This window comes from Lathamus discolor, chromosome 6 (genome assembly GCF_037157495.1).
Source record: "Lathamus discolor isolate bLatDis1 chromosome 6, bLatDis1.hap1, whole genome shotgun sequence".
NCBI lineage: Eukaryota > Metazoa > Chordata > Aves > Psittaciformes > Psittacidae > Lathamus > Lathamus discolor.
In genome coordinates, this window is record NC_088889.1 from 25,067,210 (window position 1) to 25,094,237 (window position 27,028).

Below are 27,028 nucleotides of genomic sequence, written 5' to 3' on the forward strand. Positions count from 1 at the left end.
GCAGGTGGATGAGGAATGGGGAATTGCAGTCAGTTAATCACAAATTGTCTCTGCCACTCCTTCCTCCTCAGGGGGAGGACTGCTCACATTCTCACCCTGCTCCAGTGTGGGCTCCATTCCACAGGAGACAGTTCCCCATGAACTGCTCCATCATGGGTCCCTCCCATGGGGTGCAATCCTTCAGGAACAGACTGCTCCAGCCTGGGTCCCCTGCGAGGTCACAAGTCCTACCAGCAAAGCTGTTCCAGTGCAGACTCCTCTCTCCACACAGCCACAGGTCCTTGCAGGATCCTGCTCCAGCATGGGATTCCCACAGTGTCGCAGCCTTCTTCAGGTATCCCCCCTGCTCTGGCATGGGGTCCTCCATGGGCTGCAAGTGGATATCAGCTCCACCAGAGACCTCCATGGGCTGCAGGGAGACACCCCACCCCACCATGGTCTTCATCAAGGTCTACAGAGCAATCTCTGCTCCAGCTGCAATTGCTTCTGCACACTTTTCCCCCCACTTCTTAACTGTTATCCCAGAGATGCTACCACCGCTGCTGACGGGCTTCGCCTTGGCCAGTGGCAGGTCCATCTTGGAGCTGCTGGCATTAGCTCTACAGACATAGGGGAAGCTTCTTGCAGCTTCCCATAGAAGCCACCCTGTAGCCTCGCCACAAAAACCCAATACACACAACTTTCAGTACCAAAACACTAGGAAGAAAATGGGGAAAATAAAAAATAATAATAATAAAAAAATAGTTATGCAAGTCTGAAGCAAATCATTTAAGTTTTCAGATTCCGATGACTGAAATGCCTGATTAGGATGGGCATCAATAACCTTTGTTCCATAGCTGTATGTAAATTTAAGGTCAAAGCCAGATTAACACCTGTCCAAGATTCATTCTTTTTATGTACTATTGATCCAAGACTTAGAGCTTTCATACTAAGATTTCCCAAAGTGAATCATGTTATTTCAAAGTCAGCATTTAAACATCCTCCTCAACAGATGTGATTTCTTCCTGTACGTTTTCTTTCCTAACTTAATTTGCACCTTTCTGCAAATTTTAGTGGAATGAAATTTATTGCAAGTTACAAAACATCTGAGTTCAAAAAAGGAAAATAGTAATTTATCCCAGATAATTTCAACTGCAGTCATCAAAATGTTCCCTTTAGATACTTGGTAGTATTTAATATCACATTTGCCAGAAGACTGGCTTTCAGTGGGTCATAGCTGTGAGACTGAGACAAAATATTAGGTCTTTAAGCCTAGAAGTGAGGACAAACATTCAATAAAAAATTTTACTTCTGAAAATCCTCTTAAGAAAATCTCTCTTGTCCAGAGAATTAATTGATCTTAAACAGCAGATTACTGGCTATGTACATAAAGCTCTACTGCAAAATAAAAAGAGAAGACACAAAGAACCAAGACACTGTATTTTTGAAAGCAATTTCCTCAGCATTTCTGGAGCTCGGAATTCACAAGTGATTACCCATAGCTTGATCTGTCTTCAATACTTTGCTGCCCAGGAATTTAATGGCCCCTGGTCTAAAAACAGAACAATTTGAGAAAGCTGTGCTTGTTATAATGCTATACAAGTAACACGAGTAATAATACTAGGAATTGATTTCTAAGTGAACTTTACTGAACTTCACAGATGCTCTTTAAAACCTAGCTGGAAAAAAGAGGCAAGATAACCCCTGCTGATGCACCTTGCTGAGTATCCCCTCATGAACAGGGCAGTATTCCAGGACTGACTTGTTCACTGTATTAGCAAAGACAGGGAAAACTAAACCATAAGGCCCCTTACAGCTTGTGTATTTTTCCTCCATGTCTGCGCTGGTGTTCTTTTCCTGACAGCAGAGCTAGCCGAAGGTCAGAGAAAGCTGAGTAATATGGCAAGAAAGCAGAGTTACGCTAGGCACTTTTGTAGAATTTTCTGGTGGGCTCTATCCTGTACACAGGTATTTCTGCCAGAAATACCAGCTTCAATATTCACACTGGAAAGCCCTCTCATTATTATCAAAGGAGTAGATTTCCAAATTATTTTTTTTTTAATACAAAACATACATTACAGCTCACTTAACATTAGCAATAAAATCATCTGCAGCTATTTCACAATTGCTTCAAGCTGGTCGGACCCTGCTTTAGGCAAGAGGTTAGACTAGACTCTCAGAGGTCATTTCCTACCTGAATAACCCTGAAATCCTAAACTTAGAAACAATCAAAACAGCAGCAACATGGCCACTCCCAGCTTACTTAATAGATCTGGCTTATGTTTAAAAGGAACTTGATGCAGGAAGCAAACTACAGAAACAAGTTAGGTGTCTTTCCCTATGAAGAGTGCTGATGTAGAGAAAAAAATTCTGCTTAATTTATATGAGACACAACAGAGTCCAGTCAATGCTTCCTGCAACTACAAAGCCGTAATAAAACACTTCACTGCAGTTCACAGTGCCAGAGCCAATCTGCAATAAACTGGCTCCTACAAATATAACTGCATGGCAGCTGACAAACTGCTGACTAATGACCTTAGCTTTCTCAGCAGAAAGTTTAATGTCTGACAAGAACACATATAAATTCCAGAGTCAGATTCAAGAACCTTTCAGGTACTGTACAAGTGAACACACATTCAGGGACACTTCAAAAGCCCCCAAAAAACTTATAAACTAGTCTGAAAGCTTCAGGGAATACTTGTAAAGTAAAGGAGCATAAATTCTCTTTAGGATTCTATAAAACACCAGCAGACAATCACCATTTGTAAAATTGCTCTATTTGCACATATCTACCATAGGTTTCTTTAAGGATGGTTTCCTAAGTAAGAGCTGCTTTTTGCATACCTGAACAATGTGCTTAGCTTTAATGGTTGCATAATAGGTGTTCTCTGTGTATACACAGACTAGTTTGAGTGTCTCCCAAGCCTTGCAAAGCCATTAATGTTAGGAACATTTTAGGTTTTTATTTGGCAACACTGTTCAATGAAACTGCTTTAGATTGGCCACATTTGTTAACCTCAAGAAAATTAGTTTTGCTTCTAAAATTTGGCTAATCTTTCAACTCTATGAACTGAGGCACCAACAGCTTGACACTCACAACAGCACAACTAGTGCTGGATTTGCTGCCAATTCATATAAGGACAAGTATGAACTAGAACACACGTGTTCATACAAGTATGAACGAGCATATACATTCACTTTCCCTTATTCCTCACCAATTGAAGGCAAAAGAAACTATGAGCAAGAGATGAAAGCTGCACGGGACAACATGAACTTTGAAAATGAAAAACTACAAAATTGGGACAAAACAATTAGCAGGCAGGAAAACAAGACTGGCTACTTCTAACACACTGCCTCAAAGACTTTAGCTTGCTTTCTCTAGAAAACCTCCAGGAAGTGTACCTGCCAATTTGTGCCATTTTCATTTCCATCTTAAGATCCCAATCTTTGAGACACGATTATTATTAATTTGGCATAGGTGGCATATCTTCTATTTTTCTAATACATATTTTCAATAATCTCACTTAAAGTTTAAAATAATTTGCATTTATACCTGCTGCCAACAAAAGTATTTCAAGATTTACTTCCACTCAACAGAACATCTACTCTCCTGAACAACACAGTTCCTCATAAATGGGTTCCTGTATCTTTGCAGAAGGTTTTTTTGTAAGTTACAAAGCACTTGATTAAATGCTGAACAGGAACACTTAAGGCATGTGACAACGAGTTTCTAGGATACTGTGCAAGAACTGCTCTGTTAGTAAAAACAGGGACACCACGTAATTTTATTTAACCTAATTTTTTCAAGTGTTCCACACAATTCCTCCATAACAAAGTCTTAAAGATCAGTTTTGTACAAAGCCGCCTGTAAATTTGGGAAGCTACTTGATATTCTTCTCCCTTGTAGATTTAACTTCCACTCAGGGCCATAGAAGGCATACATGACTCTTTAAAGGAAAAAAGCACTACTTAACAAGATTTCAGCATTTTTTTCATACAAGAGACAACTATGACCACATACATCAAGGTAAAAGCTCTTGTCCAGATAATTGGACATAAATCCACATTTAGGCAAAGATCAACTTAGGTTTCTGAAGCATCCAATACACTAATCATATTCTGTTTCTAGCAGAATTATTCTGAGCACTCAAACAGAGCTAAGAGCATTCATTGGTTTGAAATTAATCTATGTGACGTTCACTGAAGCAATACTTACACAATTGGCAAAAATCAAGAACGTGGATGCGAACATCACAAAGAACCCATGTAAACGACTGTTTGATTTATGACTTAGTATAACAGTATTATAAAGCTGTTGGCTTTAAACCAAAATATTTGTCAGTTTACAGTATAGATCATCACATCCTATTGGAAGTTATCTAACATGAAAGCACCAGTCTACCTACAGCCCTGGAAAAAGTAGACATTTTTATTTAAGAGTTCAGAAACTCAGAACAGCAGACTCCCAAAAAAAGAAATCCTTTTTTGTTTCAAATCCCCATTACTTCACAGGTGCATACAGAATCAACTCGCTCTTTGTTTCCTTGTAAGACTGGGCAAAGGGCATTAAAGTAGGATAGGAATGTTAACACCTCTGAACTACTGTAAGGCAGGGAGGTTGAGGGAAAGTCAAACAAGGCTTTGAGCCCCTCCACTTAAAAAAAAACAAACAAAAAAAAAACCCAAAAACAAAAAAACACCAAAACAAACAAAACCCAAAACAAACAAACAAAACCCAAAAAAAACAAAACAAAAAACCCCCCCAAAACAACAACAACAAAAAAAAACCCAAACAAAAAACCAAAAACTTCCTCTGTCTTCTGAGCAGATAACACTGCTGCTGCCTCCACCTGTCACAACCCAACAGAGGTCTTAAGTCACTGAAATTGTTCCTTTAGAAACTTACCTTCAATTCAATACATTACTCATTTGGTAAAATGAGTAATTTTTATTATGAGACCCAGAGACATTTTTTTCCCTCTGAAGGTGCAGGACAGTGTTGAATGCAAGCACAGGCCAAGCCCCAGCACACTGCCCTGATTTGTCCATCTCTGGTATAACCAGGATGACAACACACCTCATTTAAATGTTTTACTAATTTTTCTGGATTTTGCACTTGTTCAGTGGTGATGTTCCAAAGCACTGGAGGGGCCCACTGGCCTAGATATTTGCCAATACTATTCCACACACCCTGCCACTCATGACTGTCTAGCCTCAGGGAAAAAATCTCTTGATCCTCCTGTATCATCATTTAACCCTAGACAAGACCCAAACCTGACTCTGCTTAACTTTCGAGATCCGATGAAATGGTCGTGGGTAAAACACACTCTGTATGTGTGGCAACCTGGTGATCCCCATCACAATCAGCAGGCAGGTCTCAAGGGTACCCAAACACCATTCAAAACCTTCAGAACTCTCGATGCTGTAAATAGTCGGGGTGGGGAGGGGGGCCTGGAACGTAAGGGAATGTCTCCTTCATAGGTTGACCACCCAAGGAAGGGAAAAAAGATGTGTAACTCCTAAACGTTTCTATTATATACCTCCTAAAGTATAGAGGTGGTGACCACACTGGGAACACAAGACAGATCAGTTTCATGATCAATGAGTCTATTGTATTACAAGTCCTGAATTAAACTGAGAATGCTCCAGTTTATGATTCTGGATGAGTTCATGCTGCATCACCTGGTTTTTACTATGGAAACTCCATTTTAATATTTGGGTTCGGTAAATAATGAAAATTATTTGGTAAAATGAGTAACATTTTACCCATAACACCCATACTGACAGTACTCCTTTTGAGTAGAAGGCTAAACCATGTAAGTGTGACAGTGCTGTTCAGAGAGCCAGGTCAGACCCAAAGAGTTCTTTCTAATGAACTGACCACAGCCTCCAGCACAGCTCTCCCAGAGCAAGCCTGGTCAGCCTGAAGAGGTCTGTGAGCTTAGCATCTCCAAAAGAAATCAAACAGCCTACCAACTCCAGCAAGTAGACTGGAAGCACTCCAAGTAACTCAAGCAATCTTAAGCCACGCTATAATTCAAATCATTAAAACTTCAGGGAAATGACGTGACATTGTATCTTAGCTTTTCAAAAGGTGTTTGTAACTACATATTTAACTAAGTCAATTTTTACTATACCTGCAGTAGAACATGTGTCCATTTCCTCCCTAGAAGCACTCCAATACTTGAAATCGCTCTTCACACAATACTGCTTTACTGTGATACAGAAAGAGAACAAGAGCTTGAACTTGCTCTTGAGCATCTAAATAATTACTCAGAAACCTGCACTGAAGAACAGTTAGCAAAAGCAGTATTTTACAATTCCTTTTGCAAAGTTCACCTTAGCTGTGCATGTCAGTTAATGACATGATCAATTCAGATAAAAACAGACTTTGATTTCAGTGTTAGGCATTTGGCCACACTAAATCTGTAAACAGGCTGCTTAAACTCAAACAACTCTGAATATAGCCACTGTATCACACACTCCCAACAGACATGAACTGAATTAGATACTCTATTTTGGTTTAAGCAATTGCTTGCCTTTTTTTTTTTTTTAATAGGAAGAAGAGAAAAGGTGGCATGGTATCAGTATTATTTTCTCTTCCCAGTGGCTGGTCTGCAGAACTCTGGCTTAACAGTGGCTCAGCCTGCTGCGTAAAAACCTTTCCAAGAGAAACCTTATTCAGAAGCATGTATGTTCTGCATGCACTGCAGACACCTTCCTCCTCTTCTCCCCCTACTCAGCTCTTTTTAAGGATATATGTAAGAAAGAGATCTCGCTGTGTGGTTTAAGTTCAAAACAATGATCTCAGGGCTATTAATAAACCATGGGTGATAGGTCACATTTTTATACTGGTATCACCCTCCCTGGCTTAAAAATTAAGACACAGATCTAACAGGTCATGGCACATGCATATTTCATAACCATGGACTGCAGAACTGAACCACGTTCCAAGACTTTGTACTCCAATACCATTTATTCAACAGTAGGCAGAAATAAGTTCCAAAAGGAAATTCAAGGAGTTAGCTGCATTAATGGACAGTTGTCCATGCTAGATTTCTTCCAGAAAGATATTTAAATTTATCCTGGGTTCAGCTCTAAGTTATTTTTCTCCTTAGTGCAGTGCTGTGTTTTCAACTTTAGTCTGAGAACACACCAATGCTTTTAGTTGTTGCTAAGTAATGCTTACTCCAATCAAGGACTTTTTCAGTCTCTCATGCTCTACCAGTGAGGAGGGGCAAAAGAAGCTGGGAGGAAGCAGAAACAGGACACCTGACCCAAACTACCCAAAGGAGTATTCCATACCACAGCACATCATGCCCAGTATATAAACTGGGGGGAGTTACCCAGAAGACCCAGATTGCTGCTTGGGTCAGGCTCACTATAGGTCAGCGGGTTGTGAGCAATTGTATTCTGCATCACCTGTGCTTGTCTCTTCCCACCGCTTAGTTTTTTATACTCTCCCCTTGTTATTGCCCTTATAATTATTATTATTGGTGGCAATAGTAGTGGGTTTGTGTTATACCTTAGTTATTGGACTGTTCTTATCTCAACCCATTCTTTTGATTCTCCTCCCTCATCCAGGAGCAGAGGGAAAAAGGGAGGGATTGAGTGAGCAGCTGCATGGCTCCCAGTTACCAGTTGGGCTTAAACCACAACAAAATTGCAATTAAAGAAGTTTTAGAACCCTTTACAGGATTTCTTTGCATTAACTACTGCGTGGAATTGCGAATATTGCTAAATTTTGTTTTAACACCCACTTTCTGTCCATTATTAACTCAAGTGATCAAAGCAAGACATCCTGATAAAGTTAAATGTGGAAAAGGTACAAGTTCCGAATTTTGTTACCCTCTTGATTTTACTGAATACCTTCTTGTTCCCAGGAAGAGACAATGATGTCTTGCTTTCCTTACATACACAGCACTTATAATGTGCTGATACACAGCACTTCCATCCTCCTCAGTATTTTCACAGAAGTTTTCAGTTAATAGAGTTTTCACCATTTCTCTGAACGTTTTTGTAATAGTACTTTTTTTAAATTTAAGACCTGGATGAACACTTATAGATGGATCTACTGATTTATACAATGCAATATGATTTACTCTATTCTTGTTTCTAATAGTCTTCATTCTATTTCTTACAATAAAGAAAAGCTAGGAATTGAGTACTGATCAATTAACAGCTATCTATAGCAACACCCTCTTCTTTTTATGTAGTGGTTTCAAACTGACTCAAGTTCTTTCCTCCAGTATGTGCCACCAAAAGCTTAGTGGGAACAAACACTCCTGCTCAGTTACCTAACATTAGTGTGTCTCCCAAGTTCATTACAACTGCCTCTTGCCAGTTAGTGAGTCAAAACAGTCCACCTTCAATTTTGGCTGCTTTTCTCTTTATTTCTTTTCCTGGTGTTATGGATCTACCACAGAACTCTTAAATTGCCATATGTTAAACTTTGTGGGATGAAAGCTATTCAAAGTTTTATTTACTGCTGCTAATTATTGGCACAGTTCATCTCATCCCAGGTCCTCCACGTTCTTACTTTGAGTTAAGCCCTAGTATAATCTTCCAGATTTTTCACATTCTACTTTTGTTTTAATTATAAAGTGATCAGTAAGTCATTCTTAAAGAGGTCAGCAAAAGGCACAGACTAACCTGTCATTCAGTATAATCATGACTACTTGTCTACAGCTCAGCCTCTTAACACTTAAAACTCACGGGAACTCCTGAACACCATTTCAGCCTAATACTACACTGTTTGTTCCATCATCTCCAGCATTTCATGTTCAAGTAACACCACTTCCTACTTACTCACATCAAGTCTGCCTTCCTTCCCAAGACACCTTGTGCTTGTAGCACAGGTAAATTAATCAGTTTCTCAATTATAACCTAAACTCATTTCTCTTAGCCTCCAACTATCTAATATAATCCCCAATCCAGACTATGCAATGCATAATGCATGAGGTCAAGTCATACGTTAGGCTAGGTGCACACAATCTCAATGTCCAACTCCAACTCCAGCCTCAATCTTCATAAGTTTTTAGTATTATCTCTCTCAAGCCACAGATTGGCATCTCTATATAACAGCTTTCCCTTTAGGAGCAGATAGATTTTTTTAAAGATGCATGTAAATATACATCCTAATTTATATTCAGAAAGAGAGAAATAACTGCATGATTTGCACACAAACACACCTATAGAAAACTGTACACCAGTCACATGCAATATCAGATTTTGCCAAGTATAATGACATGACTGCAATATGAAATACTGTGTTCCCAGACAGTTCAAAGACAGCTGATTAAACAGGGAACCCATCGAACTGGAAATCACCCTGTTAAAATACCAACACACAGATCTTTCTTACAGTTAGCAGCCTTGAGACAAACAACCACAGGAAACTGAATTAAATACTGCAAGATCTTAAACATACATAGATCATTAAAAAATGTAATATAATCATGAACACACAAATCAATAAATATATACAGATCTATATATGCTCTAACACACATATAATCACTAATATAGACAAATCATTATATATGTATAGATATTACCCTAGTCACATCTGTTAAACAAGACATGGCACATAAATTACTTGATTACAGTACTCATGGTTTTAATTTTTTTTCCAGTCTCAAAGAGGCTATGCTATTCACTCAACATCCTTACACTTAAGAGGGCAAGCCAACAATGAATGTCATTCTTCCCTGCTTGTGAATATTGTCTGCTTTGTGTGAAACTCTTAACTGGCAATTAAGATTTGCCTGATAAAAATAGGATTTAAAAACAGTTATTTAGAAAATAGACTCTAAAAAATGATAAACAACTACATTTACCCTCCAACGCAATTTTTTCAGTTTACAAGTTTTCCTTTGTGTATCTTAGTTTCCGAACTTTGGCATGAATTTCCTACTGTGTTTGCCATGGTAACCAAGCAGCCTGAGCCTCTACTTGAAATTCTGTTTAACTGTTTAGTGTTGTATATTGACCAAGATACATTAACATCTTAATGCATTCCAAAGAGCAAAGTGAGCAATTCTTATACTGCAGGAATCACTTTATTAACTATTGCAAACCTCAAAAGTTTTTTGCTGCTGTTTAACATGGGAGGATAATTGGGAAACTTCATTTCATAGCTACAAAATAGAGAGAATACACTCTGGTTTGAGGAACAGGGCATATTCAATATATAAGGAGCTACACTGGATCAGCAGAGTCTCTATTTGACACTATCTTCTCTCCTGTGAGTCAAGACTTTACATTTATGTCAGAAAGGAAATATTTGTTTCAAGAATACATTTGAATGAGAAAAATCTTCCACACATTAAAGCTTACATCCTGGTGGAAAACTGCTCTGTTGCAAGAAGGACCAGGTAACTGGCTAACATCTTACTTGAAGATCTAGGCTTAACATCAACAGGGCAAAGCCAGGCCACAGTTGCTAGCTTCTCTTTGTATCCATTTTGAAGGAAGCTGTCTTCAAACATTTATCTTAAACACAGGCTCATGAATAAGGAAACACCCGATTTAAGTGCATGAAATATTTTCTAATTCCCAGAAAACATAGTTCAACGCATCAAAATTTAATTTAAAAAATAAGTAAAAAAACAGATTAGGAAAACCGGGAGGGTGGGGGGGGAAGCTTACTGCTTAGTTTTTTCAATCTCACTAATGCATATAGTTAAAATAAAAAAAAATTAAAAAACCCTAACAAATAAATATAAAACAAGTATGGGTTGGCTGGTCATCTCGATACAGTAAATAAATGCAGCCACTATCACCTCATGTTACTATTCAAGAAAACCTCTCATTCTTTACTCTGCTCATGGTTCAAGACAGGATGAAATAGTTCTGACCTGCTATATAAATGCAAACTTACAATACAGAGAACCGTCTTCAAGAGTACCCGAATCACAAAATAAACCCCCTGGAAGCTTCCCTACAAAACTACTGAGATAGTTTTTCCATAAAACATAGCATGTTCTTTCCATGATATCTGCAAAGCCAGCTGTACCTTCACCCTTTCACTGGACTTTACAGCTCCTGCAGTATCTTATAGTTCCTTTACTCTCCTGCATCTAAAAGCATGTAAGATAGCCTCACCGAGTACCCACAGATAGTTGGACTGCTAAAGCTATAAATACATTTTCTCCATTTTGTTCATCTAGCTCAGCTCTTAGGAAGCTTCTGGATGAAACATCCTACCTCTTAGAAATCTATCCTGTATCTCCCATAGAATCTGCAGCCTATCACACCACAGTATTTTCATTATGCAGTTTAATTATCAGCAATAGCTTACAGCAGGGCAGGTCAAAGAGCACAACTCTTCTGAATAGTAAATTTTGCATGACTGGGATTCATGTGAGACCTGGCAATGTCTCACACATCTAGGGAAGGTTTTATATTATTTATTCTCTCCAGTCTTTCTTATCTTCTTCCGTTTACAGCTTTAAGAAATACTGATTGCTTTGCTCAGCTAACTAAAAAAAAAAAAAAAAAATCACACTCTTCTTTCTCCAGTTTTACATTAGACACCATCTTCTCCTAGTAGCAGGAATTGAAAATCACCTTCATCAACACAAGCAACTAGAATTTCATACAATATTAAAGCCATCTTTTCCATGCCTTGTACAATGGCACTAAAGATGCTTCCATATTTCTATTGGTAAACCTCATTTGATGTATCTTTGAATTGCATTTATCTCCTCCTGCTTTCAACAGCTGTATCACAGGCTGGCTCAGCTTGTGATCAACATTACACTCTGGTTATCATCTTTTCAAGGTTTTCTGGCTGAAGGAAAAATTCCATATGTATTTTTTTAATTAATTTCAACTTCACTTACTGTTCTGCTATCAGTTTGTTTCTTGTTATAAAATACTCTGATTATATACTGATGCCTCTCAACTTTAAGAGAATTTTGCCACCATGTACGTGTGCTTACTTCTTTGACCCAACGTCACCAATTAAAGTACTGTTCCAAAACCACTCCTAGAAGACCTCTACTTGAGACTCTTGTCACAGTCCTGGTAATCAGTAAATTATGTAAAAAGATACAAAAAACTAAGAATTTTAATTCTCTCCCCATTTCAGAGCAAAGTGAGTTTAAGGTTCTAGTACTCCCTCAGTTAAAACATCTGATATACTAATCTAAAATTGCTAGTATATACAAGGACATAAACGTAAGTTCTTCCTTACTACCAGAGTGTTACACTAGAAACACTGAGCAGCTGAACTTCAAATAAAGCTGTCTATATAATGCCCATTATACATTAATGTTTTCCCACTGCAGGGAAACTATCTTTTACTTTAAAGCAAAAGAAAACACACAGAAGTCTACTAACTCAGAATTTTAAAAGCTAGAACTGAAAGTAACATGAAGCAGTTAAGAATTCTCAGGGTTTTGGATGTGGGGGGTGAGTTTGTTGTTGTGGTAGCGGGTGTGTGTTGAGCAGCACTCTTGCATGTTTTTCTCTAAATACAATCAAGGGTGTGCCTTAAGAAAATACTTGCTTGTCACTAGCAGTCAAATGGGTTTTAGCAGAAGTTTTGACTATTAGGAATATGGAACTGATTTCAGAATAGCAGAGAGCATACCAAATACAGGCACTGAATGAAGTTCATGCTGCAATACTACTTACAGACTGCCACATGCCACATGTAAAAAATATATCCCCTTTTGTAAAATTGTAATGCACTGAAGCACACGTTTTAGTCTTTTCACTTTTGAGGAACTGAAAAAATTAAGTGTATCATAACAATTACTGCTTTCCTTAACTACACTTCGTAATTAAGTTCTGCAAGGTACACTTAAGATTTATGCTTAATTAACTGTAACTCCTTTCTTAATAGTCACAATCTAGAAGTTATAACAGTCATAGCTCTGAAGTAAAAAAGTAATAGCTACCTTTCTGATCTCCTCTTTATTCCTTATCCTCCAGGGGATCCTTTCATTTCCTCCCACTCCTCCAGTCTAGTCAGTGTTGCCTACACTTCTAATCAGTCCTTTCTCACCTGTTTGTAAATGCTGAATGAGGCACGATTCAGATGAGCTGAACAAAGGTAAGACACATATACTAGATGTAAGAAATAAATTCAAATAAGGAAAATAGGTATGTAAGTATCAAATGGCTTTCAAGTAAAACCACACATTCTAGCACAATTCAGCAACTGTCCTCACTCCTTTCACAGGCTCAGCTGGGATACTTATTAAACACTTACTAAGTTACTTTCACTGGAAAACTGTTTAAATTGACTCAGCTTTGTAAGCAAAACTGGTTAGAAAGTTTTATCTGTTAAAGATGATACTCATTTAAATTAGAGCTCACAGACTGCTTTTCGATGACCCCCAAAACATGGAACAAACTGGAAACATTACATGACTGAATGATAGCATCATCTCCAAGTTGCTAATCTCCTCCTCATGCACATGCAAAAGTTGGCTGACCTGTTGGACTAGTGTTCTAGTCAGTCACACCTTCAAAGCCATTACTTTCACTTTAGCTTTGAGTCTTACTTTTTTTCTTCTCCAAAACATAGCTATGATTTTATACATAGCAGAAAAATGCACTTTAACAATACATGCACACCTACCAAAGCATTCACTGAGGCTGACTTTATATACAACTTGCCAGAGACAGAATTGCAGCTTTTGATTTTTTTTTTTCTTTCGGTGATCAGACATCCTAAGTTTCCTTAAAATACATCACAGAAGATTAAGTTCCCTGTTGAAAGACTAAGGCTGGTGTACCTTAATCACTGAAGTTGTTAAAATTTCATTTCTTCTAACTTTAAGAAGATCAAAACACAGTAACACTCAGGAGTTGGTTTTGCAAGTGTGTTCCATGGCAAAAAAACCCAACACCTGCCATCCCTTGACAATACCCTAATCTTTCCCAATTTTAACAATGAAGCTTTAAGTAGAACATTTATCTTTTTAAGGGTATTCAAAACTATCAAAACAAAACAGAGACTTCAAACCTACAAAGAACAAATAACCAAAAGACCAACTGATTCAGGAAACAGCATTAGGACTAAACTAAATTGATTTACTGAAATTTGCAAGCTACAGTACGATCATTATTATTAAATTAGAGCAAGTTCAGTTTCATGTAGACTTGTCAACAGGTAGAAGTATAAATTCATATTAATACAATATAACCAGTATAGTTTCATTATACTAAAAAACATACAGACAAGTAGTAAAAGTTGAGTTTCTACCAGTCTACACATTGGTATTTATCTTTGAAAGTTTGCCCCATCCCCTTTTGAGCACATAAGTTATTTCTTTAGGACAGAAAATAAACATAAAAGGCAGGAACGAAACAGCTCAGGATTATCCACTGCTATAACAAAACGTTTTAGTCCAACAGTGTAAATTCACTGTTTGTAAGAAGTTGTGTGTTGCAGAAAAGTCTCAATAATTGTTCACTGCATTCTCTGTTGCTATAGAAACTTCACTGTAGCAGTTGTTAATTAATTTATATTTTTTTAATCACAAAGCTCAATAAAAGTCAAACACAACAAAGCAATGTCTGTCCAGCAAGCTGAATTATGCTTTTTCTGGCTACTGTTGGATTTTGCAAGCCCTACAGGAATGCCAGATATTTCTGATACAGTGGTCTTAAGCGACCATAACTTCATCATGTTGCAGCATGTTAATACTACCAGAACAGAGCCCTAATTACTTTTGTACTAAAGAAAAGATTCAACTGCTCTTATTCTAAGAGCTCCAGAAGAGTCCTAAAGAAGTTATGTGAATAAATTATTAACCAGATATATAACCTATGCTTCAAAAGCAGAATGAGGCTCACCAATTAATGATTTTTCTGATCATATTTAGTTAACAGACAAACAACACAAAACATTTGCTTCAACTCTTATTCTGAAGTTGTTACTTGCAATGCATCTTCCTTCTGGGGCTGAAGACGTATCATAACAACCCAACACAGTAAGGTAAAAAACTGCTATATAACAAGAATAGCAGCACAGGCTACTAGAAAGGAAATATCAAGGACCAAACCCCTAACACAGATGCACTGCAGTGAACTCAGATTTCTCTCAATCCCACAGGTAGCAGTTCCAGGGTATCACCTAGTCCACAAACCAGAATCCTGCTTCAGAAGTTTTAGAGCAAAAGACAGAATGCTCCCAACTTCAGCACCAGTGTTCCCAATAGCTTTATTTTTAAGTAAGCAAAGCATTAAGATACTTCAAGTAATAGTAAGTGCTGACAGTTTCACTAGTACAGATATTGGCAGGGGAGTGAGGGAGGGGAGGGACACAAACAACCTTTTGCCTGCTAGCTATTAATAACTTCCTTTAAAGATTATCATGAAAGGGCTAAAACTGTTAAACGAACCAAATGGTCACACAACACTATTTCTTTCCTCAGGATGATTTTTGTCTCAAGAGCAGGAGGCAGTGATCAATCCATCTATTGTCACCTACTGATCTACTTGCAGGCAGTAGCTTAGGCCACTGAGTAGCTGCCCATATCTGAAGTGTTTTGCTCAAGTTCCTAACAGAAGCCTAAATGAAGGCACAGAACCAAACACAAGCTACTGAGAGGACATGGGCCAGCCATTAAATCATCGCCTCCACTGCTACAGGCATACTAATACTAATCACACTAGGAATTTCTACTGTCAAAAATACCTTTATCCAGCACTGATATCAGCAGACTGTCCAAATCTAAATTTCTTTCATATCAGCCTGCACTGGAAGTGCCACAGCTGCAAGACACCTACTAATCAGAGGTGATACAAATGAAGAAAGGGTTCCCAAATGACTGACAAGGCACAGCAAAAGCATTTTCTAGCATCGTAAGACTGGACTTCTCCAAGCACTGGTCTTACAAACATTCCCATTTGACTCTTATGTACAAGCAAAGCCACTATCAATTTAGGACTAACAAAAAATACACAGATCAACCAGATCAATGCAAGCCAAATACTTCTTTGCAAAAAGGGCTAACTATCTCTCAGAAGAAATACATGCATGCTGGCGGGGGCCATCTGTCAGACAAGAGGAAAAGCATTTTCAGTCACAGGCTTGCCAAGCTGGTGAAGAGGGTTTTAAGCTGAAGTTGCCAGGAGAGGGGAATGTCAATCCATCCCTTTCCTAACCACTACAGTGGTGGATTAGATGCCAGCAACAGATGCCCAGAGCCTGGAGAGGGATCACAGGTCAGCAGGAGAGCACCTGAAGAGCAGCACAAAAGAATTCAGACAATCCAGCCTGTAAATCAGCTTCACTGAGGGCCCAGCATTAATACCTCTATGCAAATGCACATAGCATGGGGAATAAACAAGAGGAATTAGAGATGTATACACACTTGCAGGGCTGTGATCTTACCAGCATCGTGGAGACCTGGCATGGTTACTATAACTGGAGTGATGGAATGGAAGAATACAGATTCTTCAGGACAGACAGGCAGGGGAGATGAGGAGGGGGTGCTTCCCTCTGTGTCAGTGACCAGCTGCAAGCCATAGAGCTCCACCTGGGAATGGATGAGGAGCCAACCAAAAGGTTACAGATCAGGAATAAAAGAAAATATGTTAAGGCACGTGGGAAATAAGAAGGTGACTGGTGACAGCCAACATGGCTTCAATAAGGGCAAATCATGTCTGGCAAATTTGGTGGCCTTCTACAATGGGGTTATGGTGCTAGTGTTTAAGAGGAGAGCAACGGACATCACCTACCTGGACTTGTCAAAACATTTCACACTGTCCCATGTGACATCCTTGTCTCTAAACTGGAGAGGCATGGATCTGAGGAATGGAACACTGGGTCTGGATGGTTGCACTCAAGAGCTCAATGTCCAAGTGTACACCAGGGATGAGTGGTGTTCTGCAGGGTTCAGTATAAGGATCGGTGCTGTTCAGCATCTTTGTCAGTGACTTGGACAGTGGGATTGAGTGCACCTTCCGGAGGTTTGCTGATGACACCGATCTTAACTATCCTAGTTCCGTCTAATGCATTTACAGAGGTTGCATTTTGGCTGAAACATAGAACTACCCTTGAACAGTCACTTCACTGGCACAGAATCTGTTCTGCCCACCCTATCAGAAGGTCAGAAATTTAAGAAGCATCTTACAACTTGGCAGGCATTTGCTAACTGTACATGACACAGAGCCCCAAGTTATTCTGTACAAGAGACCACAGAAGTCTCCTCTTGAGATGTTATTACTAATACTATTAAACAGCAGCAATTCTCTAGTGAACCCAAGCATCTTTCTTTTACAAGCTTCACCTTGTATTTCTGAAAAAATTCCTCCTGGATTAATATATCACACTGAACAGCCACTCTTAAAGTTTGGGGTTTTTTTATAATTCTTTCATTAATTATGAAAAAATAGATCAATGATTTGAACTGACATATAGTGACACATGCAAGATGGGATATAAGACAGCTGAGAAATCCTGCATTCAGCAGCATACAGTCTGAAAAAATAAATCTGTTTGCTATATAGGTCCTAGTATGAAATAAAGGTGGAAATTTGAAGGAAAATGAAGGCTAAGCCTCTAAAAATCAGCTAGCTGTACTGTAAAGCCATAGACAGAGGTAGTATTTGCCATTCAGACCACTAAATTATACAAATCCAAACATCTAAACTATAATTTCAATCTTAGGAACATAATTTAAAAAAAGAAATCATAAATATTTTTCTATAATACTGAGGTCAGTAAATAACAGAAAAGCAGGAAAAAAAAAAATCAAGACAAAAAAAGTACTTTACAACAACTTCTGCCAAAATTTCACTTCAATGATGGCTTCAAACTTGTACCAAGGTCATGCTCCAATATCCACCTCTAATCTGAAGAAAATCTGCACAACTATTCAGGTTTACTGTGTTATCCGTGTGAGTGTGCAGGTTAAAGCATCCTGAAGGCATCACTCCAGCTGTTTATTTCACCAGGCTTGTGGATTTTTAACAGATAGTTTCAGTATGTATTGGCATCTCATGTTGTCAAAGCTCCCCCTTTCTTTAGTTGAAAGGGAGCACTGAAGCCATAAACTGGAGACCTCTCAAAGTGTGACATTACTTCCCTGACAAAATGTATGTAAAGTTCCTGCAAGACAATACTATTATTATTACTATTCCTAGGAGTCTGGGGATAATGAAGTTTGGTTATAGCATCCAATGTTTTCTCCCTCCTCCAGGGCATTTTTAAGTTAACCTAAATGCTAGTCTAAGCAAGAATGTTACTACAGCATTCAGATTCACTAGGCATACAAAATGAGGCATTATTAAACCAAGAACTGCTTAATACATCTATGTTCTAATCCCACACAGAATGTAAAAAAGTATTTATTTGACCATTACAGCCATATGAGAACCTTATGATTAACTCATGAAATTAAAGACAGATTACAGTCAGGAAAGCAAAACTGAAATCACTTTGCAGAAACTATCTATTAGAGACTTTATCATTCCATTATGAACAGCTTTACTGAATAATGCAAGAGAAAAATCCCAGTGAAAGTTGATACTACCACTGGAAAGATTTCAAGTGTAGCGGCTGGTGGTCCTGCCCACAAAGACTACAGGGCTACATCTAGTCTACCAACAGTCTGCCAAACAGGAGCCAGAACAAGCAAAAGCAGCTGCTTTAAGTTACAGAGGGAAAGAAATTGGAAGAATGTAGATACTAGAATATGGACTGCATATACTTTTGGACTTAAAAGGGGGGGCGAGGAAAGGAAGAAAAAAATACTCTATTTCCAAGAAGGATACAACAGAATATTATTATTTCAACATACTGTATGGCACATTTAATGTTACTGTTTAGTTTTCTTAAGCTTTCTAAGAAGATAACAGTATTATTAGGCACTAGTGGCACTGTTTTCAATACTAATTTGTCCAAGTGTGTCAACTCACAGTCATAACAACTGGACAGCAAGTGGCCTTCAGATACTTGTCTTTCAAAAGAAAGTATTCTAGATGGTCCCCCTTAGCCAGAGAACTACAATAATACTTCAAAATACATTAAATGCATTAAATGCATCAAAATACAAAATGCATTAAATTTGATTCTAGAATGTCAAACATGACAATTAAGGCTTTCAAACCTCTGAGAGATGGGTCTAGGCAATGTTTAATTACAGCTCGAGGCATCCTCAGTGTACATTCTAACTATTAATGGTTAACAATTTAAGCGTTTTGCAGAATATCAGATGTCAAAGCATAATGCAAACTCCTAATTTAAGCATGTAGCACAACTTTTGGAAATAATCTGACAAAGCTGGCCCACAAAACTCACTACAGACACAAAAACGTTTGTTACAAGTGACCATTATTTGCATCTGTGAAACAGTGACTAAAATTTTGTCAGTCTGCAAAGATTAAGTGCTACAATTAATGGCTTCACACTAATTCAAATTCCCCCAAATGAATTCATGTAAGTACAGTATTACTACACATACACTCCAATACAATAAATAAATCCTAACAGCAGTGGAGGAAAAGGAAAAAAAAAAAAAAAAAAAGACCAAAAAAAAGACAAATCCCCAGCAAATTCACTGTTCTAAAACACTGCGTACCAGTTTGGGGGTTTGGCCAGCACAACTTAGTATTCACTCTCAAACATGCCAGCCAAACAGGCAGCCTTAGATAAAAGAACTGTTACCTCAGAGAGCAATCCTTCAGAGGCTATACTGCAACAGCTTACTGAAGTCAAAACAGTTGCGATACAGGCTTGAAACACAGGCTAAGAGAAGTAAAAGCACTTCAGACTAACGCCACTATCTACAGCTCAGAAGCAGCCTCCAGATAACAATCATCTTGCAAACTGTCAATTGCAGATATTTTGCTTTCTACCACAGCAAGAAACATCTACCAGTTTAACGGTGTCATTTTAAAGCAGCTTTTCAGTCTTTCCTCTTCAGTCTTCCCCTGAGCCAGTCCTAACTGCTCTATATAAGCTTCACAACAAATTGTTAAAAAGTTAAACACTTTATCTATACTCCTGCAACCTACATTAGCCCTTCACTATTTCCTTCAGAAGTGTCACTGGAAGGAAGGGGTTACCAAAAAAAAAAAAAAAACAACAAAAAAACCACCCTTCAGAAAGCTGCAATTATTTTGTGTCTTATCAGTACAGCCTAGATAAAATTAAGAAAGAAAGCACCTACCTACATGATAAAACTCAAGGTGGTAAGTATATCCATCCATTAAACACCTGAAACAAGTCTCCAAGACTTTCAAATACCTTCACAACCAGAGATCAACAGCTGATCTGTACTACTGATACAGGCACAATACCTCCACAGGACTAGCAAATCCAGTCCCAACATAACTATTGTCTACAAGACAGAGAAGAAAAAAAAAAGCTCAGCAAGAAATTAAGGGATTTTCAGGTGGGGAAAAAAATTTAAAAGAATCTATAACACCCTTCTGAAAAGGGACAAAACAGACTTACAGAGTGTCACATCCAGCACACCTGAGACGTGGACTATGCGAATACCTCCAGCAATGAAAATATCTTCCCAGCTGCAGGATGGGACCAGATACCTTTGAAAAAAGTCCTGCTCGTTTTACTGTGGTACGTACATTAATCAATTCGTCTGGCATCTCTTTCACAATAATAGTGGTGTTTGATTCTGGTATAAATAAACGTTTAAATGCAGAACACTTTGCAGCAGAACTCGACTAATCATAGTAGTAAGACCTGCTTTGTTATCAAAACCACTGAAACAGATCAGACTGTAAGCACCTAGGCAAAGGGGAATAAAGCACACAAGGTAAACCTGCATAAAGCAAGCACCAAAAAAATCTAATAGCCTCCTGAAAAATAACTGGACTAGAGAAAAAGTTCAGCAGCAAATATAACACGTGGTCTTTAGTTCTCCTTAACAGATGAAAGCACACATCACATCTGTGAATGATATCAAGACTGGAAGGATTATTTTGCAATATGGAGCACAATCAAAAATAAAAAACACTCTAATAAATACAACAAAAATAAATGAAAATGGTACGCAATATTTGTAAACAACAAAAAATATCAAAGTATGGATAAAAATGGAGAAAAGTAGCAATATGGTAAGAAACAATCCAAGTAAGTCTAAGCAGAATTAAAAAAAGGCAACATTACTCAATACATTAGCAAGAATATTAGACACAGCAAGCAATAACTGCCCCTTACTCTGCACTGAAGTCACAGTGGAAGTACTATATATCTACTTTTCTACAAATGCAAGCTAACAGAAGCCAACAGAAGAGTAATCAAACATTTGGAATTTATGATCTCAGAAGAAAGGTTAAAAGAACCTTAGGAAAAGTGAGAAGACAAATTAACAAGTTCTCAAATATGTAAAAGCTGAAGACAATAACCAATTAATCTCTATGTCCTCTATGTCCACCATAAATAACTGCATGCAGGCTGTTTGGTTGTGAGGTTTTTTGTTGGTTGTTTTTTTTGTTTGGCAGTTCATTTTGTTTGTTTCCCTTGAACAAGAAGTTTAGTTAGATAATTGGGGGGAGCAGAGGGGTGAACTAAGCACCAAAACAACTTATTTAGGGAGGTTGTGGAATTCTTGTTACTACTGCAAGTTTAAGAACTGGTCATGAAGATGTAGGTATATTTCCCTCTGCTTCAGAGCAAGTGTATTATCAGAGATCCTTGCTAATCTCTGAATTTTTATAGCTCGTACTGCTATTAAAAGGTGCATCTTTTTCAGGGCCCTGACACAGCTCAGTGATGTCTAAATATACAGTAATATAAACTCACCTTCCCACCACATTTTGAGAAAACTTGCTGGCTTGCTCCACAGATTCCAACTTCCTATCCAGAAGCGTCTCGCACTACCCTTCTCAGAGCAGTATATTAAGCACAGTGACAAATGCCACCCATTAACATTCTGTTGTTGCAACAAGATCCTAGCTGAACAGTCTATAGAATAAAAATCACCACCAAGGATAACACTTCTCAACTGGACAAAGACTCCAGTATCAAACCAGAAATAAAAAAGGTAATTTAAAGAACTGCAAAGGAAGCAACCCTACATATCACAGTATTTTTACTCATAACCAGAAGCTGCCAGTTTGCTAATTCTTAATAAAAGACGTTGAAATACGAGATTACTTTCATCTTAGTACAAATATAATTGCTTTTAAGCAGTTTGCTCAATGTAAGGTTAAAAAGACTGTCAACAGATTCTGCCCTTCATGGCTCTGCCAACCTGAGCTTATCACCTACATATGCTTCTGCTCCAACACCATTACAATATGCTATAATATATATAATTATTGACTGACTGCTGCTTTAGGTAGCTGCAGGGTGTGTGTGTGCATATTTAGTTTTTGAATTATTACCTTAGAACCCTACTCCACGAAGAAGCAAACTCCTGAAATAATAAAAAGGGCTTCCTTTAACACCTATAACTCTCAACCAAAATTAAGTCAACAATCCCATGCAAAGAGATCCTCTAAATATGACTTAAGGCTGAAGTAAAGGCTTTACTGGGGGGAGACCTCATAAGGCAGGGGATCTGACCTGACAGCTCAGGCCACTGAAGGGGGTAGCTCTGTTCCTTCTTCTCACCCAGCACCAGCCCCTTCTTTGCTCTCACTTTGCCTGCTAATATCTGACCCCAAGATGAGGCAGTTCAACTCACCAAATGAAAAGAAAATCTACCCAGAAAAAGAGCAAGTACTTTGCTGCTGGTTTAGCAAGCTGAACTAGCTCAACCAGAGGCTGAGCAAAGCCAAACATGACAAGGAGACAGAAGCACACTGCCAAGAGGATACAATACTGCTAAACCATCATTTCAAGCTGTGACTAGATCATTTGAGTTTATGAAAATTTACCCCTTCTGTTTAACAAGAGATCACTGTACACACCTAAGCTTAGAACCAAAGTTAAGGAGGACTGAAAGGGAAACCCCACTGACAGTGTAGTTGAGAATAACTATATACATATGTAGGTAAAGCAACCAGATATTTCATCATAATTTAATCTCTCCTTACTAAACTATAGGTTTTCAGGTGGGTTTTTTTCTATGGATGCAAGTCAGAAAGCAGCAGTTTTCTGGAGGCCTGCATTGCCTTATTAACACAAAGATAGCTGCCTAGGTTTTACTGTAAGACCAATAATGCATTGGCTCACAATTGATGTGCTTTCTATGACAGAAACCATGGGAACATGGTGAGGTTTCATAGTAATGGTAAAGTTCAGTGGTAACATGGAAGCGTGAAAAAGTAAAAGTTGAGCTTCCTTTTTAAAGGGGCAAATAACAAAGTTGGGAGAAAATACCTTTTTGCTTCAAAACATCCCTAAAGACAGCCTGAACTGCTGCCCAAAGCTCTCTCTTGTCTCTCTGCCAAACTATTGTCACTGCATATATTACTACTCCAACCTCCACACCACTGTCCTAGACATTAGACATAACTTTTGAACCAAGTTTTGTGGAAGAAGAATTAAGGTTAGGGGAACATCACCAGAAATATTTTTTTCTTTATATGGGTTAAATATCCTAAGTAGAACACATACGTTAGCAGTCTACTTTTAAAAGATGACTTACAAATTCACATTGCAGATGCAATGTATTTAGAATTTAAGGGAAATTAGAAGAATCTTAGCACTATTGATTTCAAGATGTGTCCTTTCAAGGGGTATCTTTGATTCAATAATACAATATTTATTCTTACGTGTTGTTCATGGCTTAAGTGTGACCCTTATTTCATACGTACTGATCTGCAATGGATTACCAATGCAAAAATTATCTCGACATCCGACAGATACAATCACTTAAAATAAAGTCTTGGTGGTTCTTTCACTCATTTTATTAAAAATATAACATTTTCTTAGCAAGAAAAGCAGCAGATTTTTAAAAAGGTAAAAAAAAAAAAAAAAAGGCAAAATCGTATCTACCTGATACATACACACAACACAGCTTCACTGAATTCTGAATTCAACTCGTATTCTAATACGACTTTGCGAAATTGACAATTATAGTCTTAAAGTAATTAGGGATTTTTTTTTTAAGGAATACTTAGGTAATTATGAACCAACAGTTAAAGCTCGAGTTATTAACATATGTATTGTGCAGTGGATCCCAAATAGCTTGGTCTTCAACAGATGAAGTCCCTCTCTCCTCCTGCCCCCAAGACCAAGACAGCATGCAGAGTTTGAGAGTTTGTCCTTAAAAGGCAGAATTACATCCTGTCAATTTAGATAATAACATCTCTTTATGATAGCCACAAGATATCTTTTGATTCTGAAAAGCTCAAATAATCAGTTTGAAAGACTGTCAGCCTGTTTCTATGTCAACTTTGTACACAGAAAAAGCGATGACTTGCAACTGAATAGTTTCAAAATAAATTCTAAAGCTGCGAGTATTACAAGCATAAGACAGACCACCTTCCCCATTCTCATTTAAAGCATTTTTCTTCATTGCGTTTCAGTCTATTTCAGCTATTTCTCTAGGTTCACTTTACTAATGTATTACATACACATACAGAATATGCACTGTATTTTAAATTGCTATCACTGTAAAAGGCTACTGAAATTAATTCTGTTCTAACAATGTGTATGTTTTATACTACTTGGAGAAAAAAGATATTCAGCACTGAAAGGTACGCTTCAAAGCTATCAATTTAACAATCTGACAAACTAAAATGATCTCAGTTACTGTGTATCCCACCAACAGCTTTAGCACCTTAAAAAGATAAAAAAATCAAATATTCAAAATGATTTTATAATTTGAAAAAGTTATTCAGTTCCCTATTTTTAATGAAATTCCAGGCTTTAGTTTTTATTTTTTAGAAGTGTAGCAAGAGATGACTAAGACAACTTGCAAGAATCACATGTATCATTACTAAACTACATAAAGGCCTGCTCTGCAATCTTAGTGAGAGAACTCTTCAGTTACTCTGTATGGAAAAAACAGACATATCAGAATCCAAACATGGTAATAATTTAGGATATAGATTTTCAGAGAAAACTGCCAGCCAGAATACCCTGTAAATATTAAACACAGCAGCTGCTTATAAACAGCAAATAATGTTTGATAAAAAATACTGCATGCTGAAAGAAACTATTAAGTACTACTTAAAACTAGACTATTAAAATTCATTAAAGGATGAAACTAAACTCTATACATACACTTTCCCATATAATTATACAGGACATATCAGATCTGTTAAGTCACAGTCAACAGATAACCACATAACCTTTATTCTCCAGTTGGTGCTTACACTTTCTACTGAGGAGGACTGAAATGGGCACTAGTTTAGAACACCACAGATTCAGATATAATTCCTTGCTCATGCACACGCTTCCTGCACATCCTGGTGTACGTCACTAGGTCTCTGTGTCTTCAGCCCATATTGAATGGTGAGCTAAGAGCAAAAAGATTTCAAAGTACTCACATTCTGGCCACAGAGTCCTAGGTACGTAAGGTAACGAACACTCAGTTTTGGAAACATGAAACAGAAAACTGACAACCATTGTACCTGCATTTACATACATCAGGAGTGACACAGGTTCACTCAGCATGACAAATTCTGAATCCTCCTCTAAATCCCATAAAATCAAGGACCTTAAGAAATAACAGGTAGAAAGTGTTTGTTCATAAATGTGGTGATCCAAAAGATCAAATCCATACTCTGTTAGTCCTGCATCAAATAATGCCAGCTAAAGAGTCTCTATCAAGTGCATCAATGGTTCTTGCCTGTAAAAGCAACTTTATCCGTGTTAATCATCTGACATTTAAAACTCTGCTCATCCCACTGCTCCCATTTAAAAACAATCCTAACATCAGTTCACACTTCAAAGTCACAGTGAAGGCCTAAAATTACAGTTAATATTGTAGCCATTCAATCAAAGCTAGAAAGATTCTGGAAGCAGGGATTGACAGCACTGTAATTATGACAGGCATCAGTATTCAGCAAACTCAGACCTGAAGCAGCAGGGGAAGGAGGCCCAGAGTTGTCTTGCCAATAGAAAGCCAACCTTCACTCCTGCACGCCATGGAGGACCCAAACAATCGCATCCCTCCAAAGGCTCACACACACAAACAACCGTTGGTGACACCGTACTTGACGTGGCCCGCTAGTACTGAGCCAGCGCCAGTCCCGTCACACAGCCCTCCAAGCCAGGCCTTCGCTGCCCCTACCCTAGCCGCTACACCGCAGGCCAGTTAATCGGGAAAGCGGCTCAAATCCCAGCCACAACCGGGCCGCAACCGAAAAGCTGCCAGGCGCCAGAGGGTCGGAGAAGAGACGGCCCAACCGGGCGGCCTCGGCCCCCCGCCCACGGTGCGGCTCCTGCGGCGGGGCTCCCACGCTCCCCGGCAGCCGTCGGGCCCTCGGCAGGCAGGCGGCCGGCGCGCGGTCGCCACCACTCCCCCCTCAGCCTAGAGATCGAGCCCCGGTACCTTGCGGACCCCTTTGTAGATATAGAAGTAGAGCTCCCGGCCCACATTGAAGCAGAGCCGGTCCCCGTTGCCGCTCTGGTCGTTGACGTTGACGAAGGAAACGCGGACCGGGTTGGAGCCCTGTGAATTGAAGGGCACCCGGTTAGGTCGGCTGTACTCCGAATGGGTCAGCAGCTTGTACAACCCCTCCCGGGTGGTGAACTGGGTCTTAATCTCGTTCATCTCCTTCCCTCCTCCCTCCGCCGCCATCTTGGAAAGAAGCATTCATCCTGCCCCAGTGCCCGGATGTAGCGCCACTGCGCAACCGCCGCCGCCGGCGCTCACCCGGCCGTGCGCGGAGGAGGCCACGCAAACGACGTAAGGGGGAGGAGCGGCGGCGCCTGTTTACTGCGGGTCTGCGCACACGGCAGGGCGCCTCGCCTGCCCTTGGGTGGGCCCTCGCGGGGGAGGGCGGGGCCCCGGGTCGCGGGGGTCACTGCGTGCGGTGATGGGGCGCGGAGGGGGAGCGGTGAAGGTGCGCCGCTGAGGGGGAGCGGTGAAGGTGAGCCGCTGAGGGGGAGCGGTGAAGGTGAGCCGCTGAGGGGGAGCGGTGAAGGTGCGCCGCTGAGGGGGAGCGGTGAAGGTGAGCCGCTGAGGGGTAGCGGTGAAGGTGAGCCGCTGAGGGC

At 39.1% G+C, this 27,028-nt stretch overlaps 1 protein-coding gene across 10 annotated transcripts in view; it reads right to left on the bottom strand.

Moving 5' to 3' along the window:
- WDR20 (WD repeat domain 20) overlaps positions 1–26,743 on the bottom strand; it is a 49,347-nt gene extending 22,604 nt beyond the window's left edge. For 6 of the 10 annotated variants that reach the window (XR_010613848.1, XR_010613846.1, XR_010613849.1 and 3 more), the window contains exon 1: positions 26,364–26,665. Coding sequence is in view for 5 of the 10 variants with exons in the window: in XM_065685204.1 (XP_065541276.1) it covers positions 26,364–26,627 (264 nt within the window). In the remaining 5 variants the exon portion in view is untranslated. The other 4 variants (XM_065685207.1, XM_065685209.1, XM_065685208.1 and 1 more) reach the window with 4 other exon arrangements.
- Between the last annotated feature and the right edge of the window lie 285 nt (positions 26,744–27,028).